General features: G+C 38.5%; 1 protein-coding gene across 1 annotated transcript in view; it reads right to left on the bottom strand.

Moving 5' to 3' along the window:
* The window catches only part of Lix1 (limb and CNS expressed 1), a 50,917-nt gene that overhangs the window by 27,304 nt on the left and 3,250 nt on the right, over positions 1-20,363 (bottom strand). Inside the window, exon 2 of the mRNA XM_028866567.2 lies at positions 5,465-5,628. Coding sequence (XP_028722400.1) covers positions 5,465-5,628 — 164 coding nt within the window. The remainder of the gene's footprint in view (positions 1-5,464; positions 5,629-20,363) is intronic.

Raw genomic sequence — 20,363 nt, 5'->3', positions numbered from 1 at the left:
TGGAAGCAGAGTGATTAGTTCTGTAACCCAGCCCACACTCCATTTTAGTATTTTGCATTACTTGGCACCACTGGAAGTGATGTCCATGGCACAGCAAGAAGCCTACTAAGGCATAATGATTTCTCCATGCTTCAGCACATGGCCTTGGCATTAATAATCCATCATGAGATGATTTTCAATGCACAGGGGTGGCATTGGGTTATGTGAAAAGGCATAGCAGGAAGAAGCACATAGGCTCTTATAGGACAGATGCTAGAAAAACATGGTTAAATGTTATATGAAAAGAACATTTAAGATGGTTTTTGAACTGACAAAGAAACAGTGTAAAATATCATCTCTAAAGAAATTATTATTCCTCTTTTCTTTCCTGGTTTTTCTTCCCCCAATCATGTTTTGGAGGGACAAATGAGTTAAGGGGTGGCCAACCACCCAAACACATTTCAAAATGTATTTGATTCAGGAAGTTCTGGATCTTTTAAAGCAAGGATGTTAACAATCCTCCTGAGAACCTTAAACTATGATGATTTAAACACAAGAAAAAGGAGACTTTGAAATGATCAGAGAGGTCATTCAGAGGCCTCCCTGCTGAGTTTTCATTTTCATTTTTTTTAAGACCATAAGGAGGATGTTGGATCCACCACCTAAGGGAAGTCCTATCATTTGAGTCAAAATTTATGAGACAATAGGAAAATTCATAATTCTCATGGTAGCTTAAAAAAAACAAGAGCACTAAAACTCTTAGATTCATGGTCTCGAGAAATATTTTTATATGACAGATGCATTCCATTTTAGATAGATTATAATGAGTGCTTTTATTGACTGTAAACATAATGCATGCCTGGGTACAAATACAGTCATCATTGGTTATTCATGGCCATGAGAGTCGAGTGAGAGGAAAGTTATGCACAAATGAAATCCAGAGAGAATGAGGGGATCCTAGATCAATTATTTCTCATTGATTCACTTCCAGTACTTTAGCTATAGATATGAACAAGATAATGTTAGTTTATTTCAGGGTTACTGAGCCTTTGTAGCCCTACATGAAAAGTTAAGTGGATATCTTTGCAGACTATTGATTACATAGAAGAGTAAAAACCTTAAGTTATTCTTGGGTTTGTTATTCATTCATTTGAGTATTGATTTAATAAAAATTTATTAGGCTGTTACTATGTGAAAACAGCAGTGCTTGAGATTATGAAGGTCTTAGGGATACGGGTCCCAGCCCTGAAGCATCTATATTTTATTGCAGAGAGAAAACACAGGCATACATTACCTTAGCATAAGGTGCTAATAGAGAGCAAGTAACTGCTTTGGGAAATCTGAAGAGGTAGTCTGTTTCCAACAGAATATTCAGAGCATATACATGGAGAATATTCTTGTGTGGAGGCCTAGAAGGTGGGGTGGGAGGACTGACTGTTAGGTCACAGTTAAGTATGGGGATGACTAGAAGAGATCAAGACATGGGGTGTGTGGGAGTTAGGCCAAAGCATCAGTGTCAGGAAAGGGATTCCAGGAGATAAAGCCTGGATGAGAACTGCTTTATAGTTCATTGCTGCAGAGAATTTAGACTTCAATAAGATAATGGCAGCCACTAGTTTTCCTCTCTAGTCAAATTTTTTCTTTGGAAATGATTTCTGGGAAAAAGTTATAAAGATAATATAGATTCCTACTAGCCAGAAAGTGAGTGGTTCATATTTCTGCAGCTTTTTAAATGTTTTAGTTTTATTTTTTTAATCAAGTGTGTGTGTGTGTGTGTGTGTGTGTGTGTGAGAGAGAGAGAGAGAGAGAGAGAGAGAGAGAGAGAGAGAGAGAGAGAGAGAGAGAGAGAGAGAGAAGGTACTCTCAGAGGCCAGAGATATCAGGATATCAGATCCCACTGGAGATGGAGTCATAGGTGGTTTCTACAGACCCTTTGTGGTTTTTTTTTCTAACATAGTGATTTTTTTTGTAGTATGCTTGTATTGTACTCCTATGACTGTATGACTTGTCTTATAAGTATTGAGGCACATACCTTTTCAAAATTTCTATTTTATTTTTTTATTAAACAGAAATTCCAAAGATGTCTTTCTTATTTACCTCCCTCCCTCCCTCCCTCCCTCCCTCCCCCTCCCCCCCCCTCTCTCTTTTGGTTTTTCGAGACAGGGTTTCTCTGTGTAGCTTTGCGCCTTTCCTGGAACTCACTTGGTAGCCCTGGCTGGCCTCGAACTCACAGAGATCTGCCTGACTCTGCCTGAGTGCTGAGTGGTTCGCCACCACCACCCGACCTTCTCTCTCTCTTTCTTTCTCTCTCTCTCTCTCTCTCTCTCTCTCTCTCTCCCTCCCTCCCTCCCTCCCTCCCTCCCTCCCTCCCTCCCTCCCTCCCTTCCTTCCTTCCTTCCTTCCTTCCTTCCTTTCTAGTTTTTCTAGACAGGGTTTCTCTGTGTAGACCTGGCTGTGGTGGTATTGTGTTCCCTGAAATATTGTGCACCCTAATAAATGTATCTGGGGTCAGAGACAGAACAGCCACAATATTAAACATAGAGGATAGGCAGTGGTAGCACATACCTTTAATCCTAGCATTCCAGAGGCAGAAATCCATGTGTTCAAGGATACAGCCAAGCATGGTGACTCACACCTTTAATCTCAGAAAGTGAGCTTTTAATCCCAGGGAGTGATGGCAGAAAATAGAAAGGTATATAAGGTGTGAAGACCAGAAACTAGAAGCATTTGGCTGGTTAAGATTTTAGGCTTTTGAGCAGCAGTTCAGCTGAGATCCATTTGGATGAGGACTCAGAAGCTTCTAGTCTGAGGAAACAGGATCAGATAAGGAACTGGCGAGGTGAGGTAGCTGTGGCTTGTTCTGTCTCTCTGATCTTCCAGCATTTACCCCAATACCTGGCTCAGGTTTGATTTTATTAATAAGACCTTTTAAGAATCATGCTACACCTGGCTGTCCTGGAACTCACTCTGTAGACCAGACTGGCCTCAAACTCACAGAGATCAGCCTGCCTCTGCCTCTCGTGTGCAGATTAAAGGTGTGAGCTATCACTGCCTGGATTTATTTTTTCAAAGACATAGGTTTGGTTTTTGTTAATGAAATTTGCTGGGTTTTGACCCATTTCAATGTCACTGACCTTAAAGTTTTCCTGAAAGCTACTTGTATACTCAATATATTAAAAAAAAAAAAAAAAAACCTAATGGGTAAATGCAGTATCAAAAACAAAAATAAAAACAAAAGACCTTCAACCTACCTTTTAAACAGAATGCCCTACTCACTCATTTGTCCACATTTTCTGGAGTCTCTGCTGCTGCCTCATCTTTCTTGGCTAAAGCTAAAATTAAGATTTTTATCCCAACTTCCCTACTCCCAGCCACCTTTAAGTTCTTTTACATTCTCTGTTGATGACATTGTGTATGCAGCTCTACCACCATAGATGTCCATGACTCATTCACTTACTGAAGCTCTTGGTCTTAGCTTCATTTAGTTCTAAAGCATCTCCCTGCAGCCTCCAGAGTAGTCTTTCAGAAACACATCTGAATGTACTGTTCACACTCAGGGTTCTGATTTACTTAATATAGAACCTGTACCCCTTTGCAAGGTATGATGGCCAAGTGTCTAAATGCATCTTCCACAAGCTCTTCCCACACTAACACTTTGATAATCCTGAAAATGCTTGTGGTTTCCTCTTTTGGTATGCCTTTGCACATGCGATTCCTTATAATGAGAACATTTTATCTTTCCCATCTGGATAAGATACCTTCAACTGTATATCTCAGCTTCAGTTTACATTCCCCAATAACCCCTAACATCTACATTGCATGGATTTTCTAGCCTGTTTATTAAATTATGCATTTCTTGGGCCAGTGAGATGGCTCAGCTGGTAAAGGTGCTTGCCACTAAATCTGATAACCTGAATTTGAGACCCAGGACTCACATGATGAAAGGAGAAAACTGACTCCCACAAGCTGTTCTCTTACCTTCAGATAAGCACATGTATTCACACACACATGCACACACACACACACACACACACACACACAAATATTGTAATGATTTAAAAGTTTTAAAAGCTTAAAAACATTATAATCTTCCCTCACTATACAAAGCAGATATACCACGCAATAAGATAAAATGGAGTGAAATAATTAATTCAAAGGGAGAATACAGGTAGAAATGAAAATAACACCAAGTATGAAGATAGCTTTAAAAAATTGAGTTCTGTACACCTGTACACATACATGATAAATACATACACTGAAAGTTTTTATCTGGGCTTCTAGCTACCAAGGCTCAAAAGGAAACTTGGCTTTGTATGAGTTTCCATATGTTAGAAATGAAGCACCACTGTTAGGTCCTGAATGAGGGGTGGTTTATTGCACTAAAGGAGAACTTACAAAAAGGACTGGTAATTTTAGAAGTTCCCTTGCTTGTGCTTGCAGTGACCCTTGAATATAACTCCATAATTACTACAGCTTTTTTTTTTTTACATTGATTTCCTAAGGATATAGACCATATCCTCAGCGTGCTTGATATTCCCTAGTGACTCACTGGATAACCAGATGTTGATTGTACTACAGGCCAATGCTTTGCATCACTATACAATTAGAAATGTCTACATTTACACACAAAGAGAAAAAAGGGTAACAAAGTGGATGAGTATTATAATAATTATATTTGGAAAGCCTATAGTCTAGCAGATATATCATGCTAAACACATTAAGAGTGTACTTTCCATGATTTCTGGCCAATCCTGTGGATATTTCCCATCTCAAAGCTGGGAAAAATTGAAAGGTTAAATAAGTTTTTCAGGGGATTACAAGTAGACAGAGGCTGAATCTGGGACAAAGATAGGTACTTGATCTCAGCTCTCAACTTTCTGCTGTTGGTCCATTCTTTGGTGTGGAATAGACTGATTGCATTGATTTATATATTTTATATACATATTTATTTGTTTATTTTGCTATTTTGAGACAGTTATTATGTAGCCCTAGCTGATCTAGAACTCTCTATGCAAACTGGGCTGACCTTGAACTCATAGAGATCCACTTGTCACTGCCTCCTTAGTGCTGGATTAAAGGCATATGCTACAAGGATGACCAAATTGATTAATACTTAATTACAACAAAATCATGGTACTGCAGCCTTTCAACTGATAGAAAGGCCCTGATGGAAGGTGTTGTCACTGTTTTCTAGTTCTATACAATTTTATTCCAGAATTTTTTTTGAAGGAAAAGGCAACAGCTATCTTGGAAATGAAAAGCTATACTATAAAAATTTGTTTTCTGTAGAAGTATCAGGGCACATTCCAATATAAACCACTTCTTTCTTTTTTAAATTGGGGCATTTGACTGATTTCTCCAGTATATTTGATAGGCTATTATTCAGCTTTATTTACTATATCCAAGAAAACTCACAGCTATTTTGTGAGAAGGTAACTACTCTAGGCAAGTTATCTTTTGCTAACAAGGGGCTGGCTGTTCTTACCTGAAAGTTGCCAAAGCAGCTCCCTCCAGGGAGAGTCACGTAGCTCACAAAGGGAGGCCCAGAGGAGGGCATTGACTCATAGACCACCAGGCCTTCACTGGAAAACGTGGCTCTCTGCTGCTGCTTACTTTCCCAAAATTCCTGTAATATTGACACAACATTCACTGCAAAAGACAAGAAATAGCATCAGTTATAAATGTGGGGTTGCTTTCAACCGTGAAGACACTTTAGTTAAGCATATGTAAAGAATGTTAAGATATATAACTTTAACACGTATTTCCTTTGTGAATTACATTTTAATTTATTTTGTGTATGTGTGTGAGTGGGGGTGGGACATGTACATGTGTTGGTACCCGTATAAAGGTCAGGTGATAGCTTTGGGGAATTGGCTCTCTCTTTCTATTATGTGGTTCCCAGGAATCAAATTTAGGTTATCAGGCCAAGTGGCTGAGCCATCTGACTGGCCTATGGGTACATTTCTTAATGAATAGGACTCATGTGGTTTTAGCACCTCAATTCTAACAAGGTTGCAATATATCAAATTTATTTTATAAATTATAATAATATCAAAATTTAAAATCTGACCATTCATCTCTGAAATTTTGCCTTAGTAGACTTTTCTAGACCTGTGATTATCTATAGCCTGTATCCAATTTCTTAGATTCAAACCTGAAAAGAGAAAGCCACACTGTGAAGTAAAGATGTAAGTAATGTAAAATTAATCTGGACTCACTATTCATATGAAATTTAGAAAGGAGGAAACTCTTTTATGTTCCCTCTACCCCAATCTAAAGGAGAATCAAAGGCAATTGTCAAATAAGCAAGAGGCTGGAAAAAGCCACGAGTGAAACTAATAACATGGAGTCTTGTGAAGACAAGGTCTGTTAGATGATTTTGGAAAACGCAGGGATGGTGAGGGCCATGTGTTTTAGATTAAATGACCTGTGATAGCCTGCAGAGGTTCCAGATCAAATTAGGCTGGTTTGTTTATCCTGTACTGCAAATTGAATTGGGGAAATTAACGAGGATAATAGAATTGTGGAGTCAAAAGTGACCTTATGAGTCATGTTGGCTAAGCTCTGCCTGATGCAGGAATTCCTTCCCATCACTGCTTCCAGAGAGCTGTCAGTCTTCCCTGTACCTGCATTTGCCACACTTGACACAGCCAGTTTCAGCTGCTAATGTTTCTGTGGAAAGGTGAGCTGAAGTCTGCTTTCCTTTAAGATTTTTGCAAGGAATCTACCTTTCTAGAGAGCTGGGTGTATTTGAAGGCAGCATGAGATAGATATCTTATCAGTTTTGCTTATGGGGCATTTGCTCACTTTCATGTGTGACTAGGACAAAAGGTTCCCTTGAAGTATCATATAGTCTTTACTGTTGGGGCTGGAGATTTGACCAAAGCTTATGGATTTAGAGGCAACAGTCCAAGACTTTTGTTGGAAATTCTCTTTTTTCATGTGTAGGTTGGAGGAATAGAAATAAGCACAGCACTGCCCAATCAAGAAAGAAAGATGGTTTGAGAAGAAAGTGGACACAGAGAAGGGCAGCAGAGGAGATGGAGAAGAAAAGACTAAATGCTGCTGACATCGGTTGTGCAACAGTTGAGTCCAGCTTTGCACAACCCAGCTCCTTGCTTTACTGTGAATTATCTGAAACAATTCACCTGCTTTTCTCTTGAGCTCCTTTGAACTGCTTCGTCCTGCTTGCATCTTAAAGTGCAGCGATGCAGGGACTGTGGATTAACACAGTGACAGAGAGCTTGCCTAGCAAGATGAGGCCCTGGGTTTTCTCCAGCACTACAGTACAGTTTTGTGTGTTTCAAAATGCTGAACATTGAATTTTTCTTGCAGTGTCACAGAAATTGAACTAACAGCAAAAGCACTGTTTCCTACAAGGCTCTTACACCTTCTCCTTAGGTCTCTGATAAGCTCATGATGTGTCAGGAAAGTCCCAAGTCTCCTAAGGAATTGGATACCTTTGTAGCTTAAAAAAACTAGCTTAATATTCAAGTGTCCTGGGAAATATTGAGAAAAGATAATCTTAACACAGAAAAAAATGGATTAATACATGTGGAAGGGATTAAGTTGAGAATTGGTGTATATAGAGCTATTAATTTGTTTACAAATTTAAAGTAGTGTTTTATACCAGTTAATAAAACTCAAAGTAGAGATTAGATATTTTTATGTGTTTAACTGTTTCTGGCCCACATCCTTTTCTCCCTTCCAGTTCTGAGAAGATATAGATTAAGAATCCAGTTTAGGTCTCTACATGCAATTGACCCTCTGGATTCATCAAGAGAGATTCTGAATCCTGAAGCCTGAAATGAAAACCAGTGGCCTTTTGCTGCACTAGTCAACAAAGATCATTACTTTTGAATTCTAAGTTCATCTTTGAATGAGATTGTTCTGATTGGAGTAGGAAACTGAAAACTCATAATTATCTAGGTAGGATACACCCAAGAATTTTGGCCCACATAAATTATTTGAGTTAAAGAGTTTGAAAGTATGAATTTAGATTTCTGCATGAATAAAAAGAACAGCTTTTGAATTTTTCATTATGCAACCAAAAAAGATTCCTTTGATGGTACTCCACATGTCATCACCCTGAAAAGTGCAACATATGTGCATGAGCATAGACAATGCATATTTCTATCTGTATCTCCTCTTGTAACTGGAAATCAGGATGAATGGAGTGCAGGACAAAGAAGTCCAGTTTTGCTGTCTGCAACTCTAAAGGTCAGATATATAAGAGGGTGTACTATTTATAAAACACATGCTTCATTTTTTTTAGGTAACATCAGTAAGGTTTAGAGACTATTTCAAAGAGAATATGAGTAGAGGATGAGGACTCTTTACATAGTTTAGTCTCTAGATGTCTTAGCCCCAAATCCTTCCCTCCTCATGTTACAATATAAACTTGAGCTACTAAGTGTGTGATACTCATCTCTACATCTAGGGACTCATCTCTGTGTGTGCCTAGCTCTCTAAGAAATAATTCATGCTCTTTCTCCTGGGTGTTGTTTCCTTAGTCATACTCTTGACCTATTTTTTAAATGCTTACTCTTTTGCTTATTGCTTCTCAGCAGCCATAAATGTGCTTGAGACAATGAATAAATAATAAGATAATCAATTAAATACATCACCCAACCTTGGAACTATTTGTGGTTACTGGTTATTGAAATTTTTGTGTTATAGTCAGGCTGCTAGTAAGAATATCCTATGACTGTCTCTGCTTCCCTAATGTTCCTTTTGGTTTTTTGTCACCATAGCCCAGCTTCCTTCTACACTAGCCCAGTGAAATACTTTGACAAATATTGCCAGTTCATGATTTTCAGGCCTCATTTATTTGACTTCTTAGCTAATAGTACATATTTCTATCTGTATCTCCTCTTGTGGCTAGTGGTAGACAGTACACACAGTGTGAACTATGTGTGTTGTATTCAGAACCTAGGTTGCAGTGAAGTCATGTGATACAACACAAACAAGCAGTGCTCTGAGCACCCCAGATTCAGTATGCATTTGATTTTAAATTAACTTTTCATCATTGCATATTCAAAAACCCTTTGCTGTTGCCAATGGTTTTTGCCACCCCCACATTCAGTTGACTTCACATGGGGTCACCACAGCAGTTTGAGAAGCTGTGGTCTATGACACATTGTTTAAAGGTCTACATTATTTCTCTTAAAGTTTAGTAAGGTTCCTTTTACAGTCTCTACTTTCTCTCAATGGACACTAGAACAAAAACGGTTTATCAACAGCCAGGACAAGTTAATCAGTGACCTGTTGAATCTGGACACTAAACAGGAGGGTGCTAGTGACCCTTGGCTGGATACCTGGAGAAAGCATACAACTGGAGAGGGTGGGAGGAGGGCTGACTACAAACTAGGGCCTCTGAATGTGGGTGACAATTATATGGCTTGATCTGTTTGTGGGGCCCCTGGCAGTGAGACCAGGATTTACCCCTGGTACATGAACTGGCTTTTTGGAGCCCATTCCCTGTGGTGAGATACTTTTTGTTCAGTCTTGATGCAGGGGGGAGGGGCTTAGTCCTGCCTCAACTTGGTATTCCAGCCTTTGTTGACTCCCCAAGGGAGCCCTTACCCACTCTGAAGAGAGGATGGAGGGTAGAGTGGGGGTGGAGCAGGAGAGGGGGAACTGTGGCTGGGATGTAAAATGAAAAAAGAAAAATTTTAAATAAAAAAAGAAAGAAAGGAAGGAAGGAAAGGAAGGAAGGAAGAAGCACATGGGGACAGTTTGGCTAATGTGGCACTTAACCGATGCTAAGTGTTAGAGCTGCCATAGAGAAGTATAAGTCCAATCACACAACTGTTCAGACCATGCAAAGTGTTGTTTAGATTCCAAATGAATGTGATGACTGTTTCTAAGAGGATAATTTTATCTTCTTGGTTGTAAACCAAGGAGGGCACAGAGTAGAATGAACCAGAGTTCATTGACTGAGGCAGCATCGTAAGAAGAAGTGGGAGGAAGAATGATTGGTTGATCCTAGAGACTATATGTAACCCAATTCTGTTTCACAACATTTATCATCTGATAACATCTGAAAATAAAGGAACTGATTTACCTCTAATTTATGTTGTTTGTCAAACTTCTTAATCCATATCCCTGCCTTGAATTGCTTCTTTGGATGCAGTAATAAATTCCCTCAAGATTTTGAATGCTTTGTATATCAACAAGACAGTTTGCTACACAGTTTATAAGTATTACTGTGGCTAATATCATCACTCTTTAATGTATCTGAAATTTGATCATAACTGCATATTTGGAGTAGTAATTAGACTGCCCAGAAGCTCTTCTACATGGCTTCATTTCATTTTCTCCTTCCTCAACTTTCCTTTTTTATTATAAAGTCCAGTTTGAAGCTTTCACAACTAACCAAAGAAGATGTGAACAGTGTAAAACATCTTGACCCTCACCAGCAAAAACTTCCCCTGGCTTCAAAAAGAATATTCTCTTTACTTGTCTTTAAACTCATGAGACTTTTTCTCCCTCCTACCTTGGATGTTTCCCCCATCTCCATACCTAAATAACTCCTACACTTCAGATAAAACACCACCTCCTCCATCATGCCTTACTCACTGAGTGTATGCTGCATGAATCTCCTTTTCTGAGCTTTTATTCCATTAGTGGCCCTGTGTTTTAGTGCTTGATCTTCTATAAACCATGCTCATAAAATGAATATGGTGCTCCTGGCTACATTTATCAAGTCAGACTTGGCTTGACTTTCTTCTGGCTAGAAGAATGAAATGTCTTGTGGTAACAATTCATCTAATAAACTGTAGTTTTCTAGTATTTAACTTACAGTAGACTCTGGGATCCTGGAAGGAACAAACTCTGGTTTATTCTACTCTGTGCCCTCCTTGGTTTACAACCAAGAGGATAGAATTATCCTCTTAGAAACAGTCATCACATTCATTTGAAATCTAAACAACACTTTGCATGGTCTGAACAGTTGTGTGATTGACTGAATGTATGGGAAGTAAGTGAATTTCACTAATTCCTGGAGAGTTCAGGATAGGAATAGGAACAGGAACAGGAATTGGAGGAATAGGAGAGTTCTATAATACATTTTATATGTGAACTCTAGTGTTACTAAAACAGCAAGGCTGTCATGGTAGTAACCTGTTCCAGCTAGAGATGGTGGAGTGAGTGCAGAAAGGGAAACCTAGTCAGAACTAGCACCTGACTGATACCTGTGGCCTCACTTGGGCTGTATCTTTACTAACTGGCTTAAGGAAATTGTGAATGGGATGGTGGGCACATTTGTCTTGACTTTAATTGATTTATGTAACCAGCATGGAGTGCTCTACTGAAAATACTTTCAGGGATCAGTGGAACAGAACATCCCATTAACAAGCAATTATGCAGTCACAGTATATGTGTGACCCCTAACCCTGAAGTACAAAAAAGTTCAAAACAGGTCTCTCAGCCCACAGAGATTTGCAGTCTTCCTGAAGAAATAATATATTCATTATATATTAGTGAATAATTTATTAGAGCATCTAATTGTAGGATAGAGTGAATGATAATATTTAAAGCAAAAAAAACATGACATAGTAATTAAATAATTGCAAGGCGAAAAAAATGGATGTGGGCTGAGAGATGTAAGGAAAATCTATGAAGGAGGAGTGCCTAAGCTGAGTTCTTAGGAAAATGAGATAGACACACTGGGGAAAAGAAGAGAAATTGTACTCTCTGAGAAGTAACAGCAGCATTAAATGAAAGAACGAGGAGACATTTATGCATTTTTAAAAGAACTGCATAAGTAGGTGATAAGGCAGTAGATTAGAGACATCTGGGAGCTTCTGGGTTCTTTACAAGTCTGAAATGACCATCAGGTGCTGGCCCATAGGGGAACATGAGTGGCATAGGAAGACACAGGAGTGGAACTGTGAATATCAGACAAAGACCACATGAAATACGGAAAGGTTTAACCTTAGATTTGTAAAATAAACAATGAATCTTAACATTGGGCAGTAGATAAAATAGTGGGAAAGGGGAGGATGCTCTCCTGCAGGGCTTTAAGCAAGAACAAAGGAAGGCCTCAGACAGACAATCTGATACTCTGCAGAAATGTAGTTTAAGATGGGAGATACATGATCTACACAGTGAGTAGATGCTGGAGAAAGGGCCCTGCACGTCCTACTTTATTATCTAGGGCTATGGTTGGGAGCCAGCTGAAGAATGAGTTTACAAGCTGGGGCATGGTGGCGCATGCCTTTAGTCCCAGCACTTAGGAGGCAGAGGCAGGTCGATCTCTGAGTTTGAGGCCAGCCAGGACTGCAGAGTGAGTTCCAGGATAGCAGGGCTACACAGAAAAACCCTGTCTTGAAAAACAACAAACAAAAAAAAGTGAGTTTACAGTAAAATCCTTCTAGCAGGAAAAGGTCCGGCACTTTCACTTTTATATCTCAAGATCTGAAGGTCTCTACTCATCATGGATAAACAGATGACTGGGATAATTGGTTTGAAACCAGGAAACTGGCTGTGATTTGGATGTAGGTGCAGGGAGCTAGGTTTACATGGTGTGAAATGAGGGCTCTGATGCACAGAGGAAGGTTACATTTGGAAACTGCTGCCAGATCTCTAGGAAGAGGAGTAAGATCAGGCTTATGTGAATATAAGCTAGGACAGATACTTCACAGCCAGGCACACAGGATCACACAGTGTCTAGGCCTCACCATCTCAACACGGTGCCATGTTACAGCGGGTACCAAAAGAAGGCTTAGCTAGCAAAAAGTCCATCCTGGCCTAACCTGTATGGACTTTAGAGCAAATATGACTCAATATCTTTCTTTTCTCCATGCCAGGTAAACTATAAAAAACTGGAAGCCTGGGGGTGGGGTGGGGAAGAGGCAAAATATTCCATCTTCTAATTCCTCAGCCAAAGAGGAACATCAGCATTTTTCTTTTCAGTGTTTTATTTTAACCATTTGGCTCTGCGTTGGTTTTATTGTGTTTTTCTCTTAGTATTATTTTTCATACCTTCATCCCACATGCTTTTATTCTCCCTCTGTGATTGTTATTTTTCATTGTTAACTCAACTAGATTATAATCATTATGTACCTATACTTCTGTGTGTGCCTCTGTGAAACTGTTTCCAGAAAGGTTTAACTGAAAGGAAAGACAACCTGAATGCAGGTGTCACCATCCCATGGGCTGGGATCCTGGACTGAATAAAAGTCGAAAGTGAACTGAGCACCAGCATGTGTCCCTCTCAGCTTACTAATGATGCAGTGTGATCACCACCACACTCTCCTGCCATCATGCTTTCTCTTTGATGTGGACTCTACCCTAAAAATGTGATCCCAAATAAACCCTTCCTCTGCCTCAGTTGCTTTTCTTGGGTAATTTATCGCAGCAATAAAAAAAGAAATGAATGCATTATCTAAAAGAAACTCAGCTGTTATAACTGCACCAACCAAAGAAGAGCACAGGAAAGGAAGTAGAGTCTGATACCACATCCATGACTCTCATTCTATGAGAGCTTCTCTGGGATGACTTTCATGACTGAGGAGACTTTTTTCCCCCCAATCCACAAGCATGAGTTAGTTTTCCATTTATTTGTATTTTCCTCAACTTCTGTCATTAGTTCATTATTCAAAAATTTATAACTTTATTATTTATTATATTTGTATTATTTAAAATAATTATAAATGTAAATATATTTTTATTATATTCTTCCCTTCCCCCATGTCCTTCCAGATCTGAGAAGACATGTTATTGCATAAAGCAAACTTTATTCTTAGTACATACCCTCCCTCATGCTTTTATTACTGCATTCCCACCCTCCCCCAGTACACCTCCTTCATCACTTCTGAAACTCAGAATGCTATATAAATTTCACTTATCTGACATTTCTTCATATGGAATATTTACTATGAACCATTTGTATAAATTTATTATTAAACATAATTTTCCTCTTGCTTCCTGTTTTATATATGTTTACACTTAGTTTGTAGCCCAGCTAAGTAACCTGAAAGGGCAGTGGAAGTAACTCTTCCCCCTTTCCTATGAAGGAAAGGTGCTGCCAAGAGGGTATACGATTTGCTGATGACTGAGGTGAAGGAACTCAACTTCTTATAATAATTCAAAATGCCCCACCAGCCTGGTGTCCCGTTTGACTCAAGTGGGAGACAAAGCTGGAGTGAACATGATGTTCCTTACACATTGCCCTTGCTGAAGACACTGAACTTCCTGTTGGAGACTATCCAAGAAGAGCTAGAGAGTCAGCTCAGTGGTTAAGAGCACTCACTGCTCCTGCAGAGGACCTGGGTTTGAGTCCTAAAACCCACACTGGTGTCTTACAACTGTCTGTAACTCCAGTTCCAGGAGATCCAATGCCCTCATCTGACTTCTGTGTATATCTACATACACATCACATACATACAGACAAGCAGGCACACACATATATGCATAGTAAAATAAATTACATTTTTAAAAAAGGAAGAGATAGAACTTTGAAGAAGAAGCTAGATTATTAGAAAGAATACAATTACTTATATGTGTGTGTATGTAATATTTATGTATGTATGTATGTAGGAATGGGCATGTAGGAATCTCAAAGTTGAATGTTTCTCTAAGTCAGAGGAGGTCGGACAGAAAATAAAATCCATGAGATGTGGGTAGAAAATGAAACAGCAAAAGAGTTTTTTTCCCTGTAGACTGAAAGGAACCTGGGCCTTTTCTGAGAAGTACAGAGTTTTAAACCAAAAATCAGAGCTTATTACACACACACACACACACACACACACACACGGAAATAATCTATATTACATATAATTTATAACAATGAAACATACACATATATGTGGAGAGACAGAGGGAAGGAAGGAGAGAAGCAAAAGAGTTGTGTTTTCAACTTTTCAATGGAGACATCAATAGGGATGTATGATCTATGTTTTCACATAGAAATTGTGAGATTTTATGCGCTCCACAGATTATAAAGTGTGCTTTATATGCACCCTGAATGATAGGCACTAGCTGATATGCATTAAAATGTGCATTGTGTTTTGTCTCTCCATTTATCACTAAGAAGTGGGCAGTTGATAATTCAAGCCTGTGCTCCAGAATCAGATAGCTTGGGTTTGAATCTTTTTTTGTACCACAGTGAGTAGATACCTACCTGATCCAAGCTGAAGTTCCTTATCTGGGGAAAGCAGTGTGTGTCTTAAAAAAAGAAAATGCTCAGAGGAGGGCTCCACACATGCTAAGCACTAGTTTCTTAACTATTGTGATCAGAGATGTTGAAGGAAGACATGATTATATGTTTGCATATTGCATCTTTGAAACTAATTGCTCATAGAGTTCTGGAAACCTTATCATTAAATGCTCTAAAAATAGTATGCATGGCTGAGATTTCTCTCATTAAATACATTGTGCTATTTATTGCCCAAATACATGAGAATTTCAGAGATAGAAAAGAACAAGCTCTTTTGAGAGCATTCACTGGTTAAGTCAAAGATTTAGAATAGCCAAAAAAAGAAAAAGTGGATAAAATGTTCATGTCTCAATATCTCAAGTTATTAGTATCCCAAATTTTCACTTTTTGATGGATAATAAAAACATTGGATCTGTCGTTAGCAAGAACTACTGAGGAATTAACTTTTATTTTAACTTAATACTTAGTGACTCATATGCCCCAGGAAAGTAAAAATAATATATTTCACAGCCCGGTTCAATCACTTAAAATGCCAGTCCTAGAAAAGGCCATTTGTTCACACACATACACACAAAGGATTATAAAAGTCTGTTATAAGTCTACCACAAAAAAAGGGGCCAATTTCTTTAATCCTATATCGGGAAAATTTCTAGCTGAGTAAAATATCCCTTGCCCAAAATAATTAAGACAAATTGGAAAGACTGCCATTTACAAATAGATCATTAAATGGCTTTCAAGATAATTAACATATATTAAAATTGATTCTCTGCTTTTGAACAGATGGATTTATGTTTATAATACTTTAACACCACCTTTAATTAAAATACCTGTTAACAGGTGACATTTTACATAATGTTAAATAGTATTAACTATTTCAGCAACTCAATCATGTAGAGCTTGTTCTTATCAGTGTGATTTTCTAATTTAATTGAGGGAAAAGAGAAAAAGGGCCCTCAAATAATGTAAAGGACAAACTTGTGGTATATTAATTTATCATGCATGCACAATAGGTTGAAAAATAGGGTGCCTCTGGGTCTTGTGTTTTGTTTGTTCTAGCCCCAGGAACCGATCAGCCATGCAGCTGTCTAGGCATTTGCAATGATTCCTAGCTTTGGCTTTGGCCAGACCAATGAACTCTTGTAGACATTGCCCCTGTGTCCAGCAGCAGTGGGCGGGCCCTGACCCCCTTTCCTTTTGTGTGAAATTCTTTTAAGGTAGCCGCACTGGCACAGTGCGACAGGCAGCTGGAGTTCTCTTTGTTCCCAGCAGGGGCACTCTTCAAGGGTTGTGCCCCAGCTCCTTAAACTGCTGGAAAACTGGCTGGCTTTTGTTTGGTTTTTCTTTCCTTCTTTCACTTCCACCCCCTAACCCAAACATTTCTCTGAATCTTTTGAGTTGTTTTACATAGTTAACTTTGCAGGAGGATCTATAAAAATTTAAAAGTAATATCATTCTTTGGGGGGGGGGTACTTTTCACCTTTAGAATTAAAAAAGGCTGAACTGTAAATCTTTTTATGAGAAAAGTTAAATAACATTTATTTTATGTATATTTGCAAGGACAGGGAGAGAAAAGAGAATATGAAAGAACAAAAGGAAGATGCAAAGGCAAATTAAATGAAAAGTCATTGTATGTGTCACACTTAAATAGCAGCAGCAGCATGATAGAATTCACATGTGTGGTTTACATGTGCAGCATGAGTGAGATGATATCAATCAATTTTAAAGGCTGTATAGAATAGAAACCTGATGCAACCTATTTTCCAATCATGGGGTATGTATCTTCCTCCATGTTCTATTGGGCACTGACATTGCACTGTATTTATGACACTTGATGGGAGCACTGATGTAAGATAACCAACTGAGGATCAGGCACACAATTCGGGTTTATTAAAATGGTCACATCTATACAAATATGGTTTTAGGTATATAATGTATTTCCCTAGAAATAATGATTTATAGAATGGTTCTTAGTATTTGTCACAGGGTCAGTGTATAAAGCACAAATAGAATTGGGCATAAGAAGAATGCCTTGGTGACTTATAGCTGGAGGCACATTCTAAGGATACATGTAGGCGTGGTAGATTCTGAGGGTGTGCCAAAGTGGCTCATGGGGTGATTCTGAGCTAGTCATAAGGAGAGCTCAAGGCAGCTCCCTGGCTGAATCACCTGAGGTGGCTTTCTGTCTTCAGGGCCTCTTCTTTCATGGTCCCTCCTGCTTATTTTGATGTCAACTTCTTCCTAAATGTAGTTATTCTCTGATAATTCTGTCAACTGAGGAATGACTTGGAAGAGTGCTGGGAAGTTTACTTCATCGCGAAGGAGAATACCCTAACAGTGTGAAAACTCTTCCCTCTTCCCCTTCCATGGGGGAGAAAAACTAATCAGTAGTTTAAACATATCTGTCATATACAAGGTACCTGACCTTGTAGAAGGCATCTGGCATGTGACAAAAGTACAAGGTCTGACTCTGCCCTGGGACTTAAAACTAAGCTATAGACAAAACCACCCCAGAGAAATTATAACAGGTAGTTCAGAAGCATAGGAGAGAAACTCAGATGAAAAAGCAGAGGCCATAAGTGCCAACAGAGTGGTGGGTGAATGATAGGTTCTCACAGCTGCTCAACAAGATGAGATTGCACTAGGGATCAACTGATTATCATCGCATCAGGGAGAAAAAAAATAAAGCCAACAAAAATTCAAAACCATAACATTCCATTGACTCCAGAGAGACAATGGAGAGAACCACAGGGTGGAGTAACTGTCCCTTCTGTTAGCTTTAAACTTTCAATAGGATTCTTTTTCTTTTAAAATAGTATTGTTTTAAATGCCTCTACAGACTAAACTTACATGGGCATTTGAACATCGAGGAAAAGAAATAAAAGCCTTTGGGGTTAAAACTTGAATATAAAATATATTAAATAAAAATTCTTTTATGAAAGGCTTCTAAAGTTGTCTAACATTTCTTAAATCAATCTGTAGCACATAATCAGTAAAACCGTATCATTTAAACAGAAAGATCATAACTTAGAACCTCACCCTCGGGCAGCTGTATCCTATTATGGGCTGTAACTTAGCACATGAGTTTCAGAAGTTGTTAGAATTGAGTTCAAGCTAACAAATCTCAACTGTTAAAAAATAAAATAAAATAAATAAAAACCTCTGGTGATATGGGGCAGCAGCCTATGAAGAGGCCACAGACTGATCTCATGGGATGATTGTCTATCATATTTTATTTTGATCTGTTAAATGTATTTGCATATGAGGAAAAAGGTATTAGGGCAGATTTGGCCTTTATGTGACTGAGAAGTCACCTCCCCTCAGTTAAAAGACTTTGAAATAGTTTCTCCTCGGGCTGTCCTTCAATATTTAAACTGTCAAATGAACATTTTTTGGTAAAAGATAAAAAGAACATCTTTTATACCACTGATAGCTGAGCTAAAGTTCTCATTTTTTTCTCAGTATGAATTCAAATAAAAGTCATTGTATCCTGTTACAAATAAAGTAAGACTGGCATTTGAACAGGTTTCCATAAAACATGCATTTCTAGTTTAATACTAAAAGTATCAAGATTTACTCTATTGCAATTAAGATGGAATCATTGCTCTGAAATGAAATGGTGTTCTTTCAAGGGCAGTTTATATGGTGGAATGCACTGCAGTATGCAAAGGAATTTTACATCCCTTACATCCAACCCTCTCTGTGAAATGTGAAAACTATAAATGTATCATCAAATTTATAGATTTCAAGTAACTGCACTAAAGAGAATGGGACAGAAAAAATACTTGACTCTTGAGGATTTTTGTTCTCCCAGGCCATATACTGCCAGATTCATGATTACTAAGATGTTTTTAATAGCCTTGTAGTCTGGTCTGAGTTTTCCAAAGGGTAGAAATGTGCTCTTTGAAGTTAAGTATTCACCTATCTGATATATATAAAACCTTCCATGCAGAGAAATGTTTTTCAAATAAAAAAAGTTAATGTACCTCAAATATGTGAGAAATTTGCATCTAACTGAGCAACATTTAACAAAGACTCCATCTTACCTTTTCATCATAGAATATGGAGAAAATACTACTGAAATCTAACATATAACTTCATAAAGCCAACCCAGTAATCTACTAATTCTTGTGGCTGAAATGATAGCTTTTAAACAATCTCTTGGAGAAAGTTACTTTGATTTGGTCTTCAGCTACTGAAAGGTAACACCTTCCTAGAGGCTCATTTATCATTTACTAACTTTACATCTTACTTGGTTTGGGAAATGGTTTCCTACTGATAAAAGCTGCAGTTCTTTCCAGTTAAGGTATCGGTAATATGCTTCCAACAGATTCACACAAAGCCATAAACTTCCACAAATAATTTAAGATCATACCTAACTCCAGTACCTCCTAATGGCCTATGTGTCAGCAAGACTCAACCTGCTTCTCCTATTCAGTCTCATTCAATCCATGCCTCTTGTATGGCCTTTGGCCACATAGCTTCTCCTCCTCTAAAAACGCTTCCATGTCTGCATCCCTGTCATACTCAAATATGATTTCTTACCAGGCTCCCTCACCTCCCAGAAAGTTCACTTCTCTTCCCTCTTTGTTTTCCCCACAGACTTTGCCATTACAGTCCTGATGATATGGTAACTGGCACCACTAAAAAGCAGCGTCATATAGTGAATGACTAAAAGTAAGGAGTTGGAAGACATTTGTGTCTAGCCTCTATCCCCTACCATGGTGGGGCTTGGTCAATTTGCCTCCATTCCTTAACTTATAATAACAACACGGCAGTACTACAGCAGCATCTGCATTTATTGGCTTGCTATGAATAAATGTTCCTGGCATATTATCTGTCATACAATGAGGATTTAAAATCCTAGTGTCTATAAAATGGATGGAGTAACACCCTAGAAATGGTATGTAAGTATCTTACCTTTTATAATGTGAAGAATTAGTACCTAGGTTAGTATCTGCTACATAGCCGTCTTGAGATCATGCATTAGTTTCTTTTGAGAAAAAGCCAAGGACTGGTCAAACAGTAGCAAACAAACTAAGTACGTGCTCCTCAAGAGAGGGCAGGGGCTGCTCTTAAGATAGCTCATCCTTGCATGTGACTCATGACCCATGGAATGAAACTGGATGACACAAAGCTCAGAATGAAAGTCAGCATGGACACATGCCATAATTTCTCTGAAAACAGATTCTGTCTGGTTGAGTGCTGCTATCCAGTGCTGCCT

The sequence above is a fragment of the Peromyscus leucopus genome, chromosome 8a (genome assembly GCF_004664715.2).
Source record: "Peromyscus leucopus breed LL Stock chromosome 8a, UCI_PerLeu_2.1, whole genome shotgun sequence".
In the NCBI taxonomy this organism is placed as follows: Eukaryota; Metazoa; Chordata; class Mammalia; order Rodentia; family Cricetidae; genus Peromyscus; species Peromyscus leucopus.
This window is presented reverse-complemented; position numbering and strand designations above follow the sequence as displayed.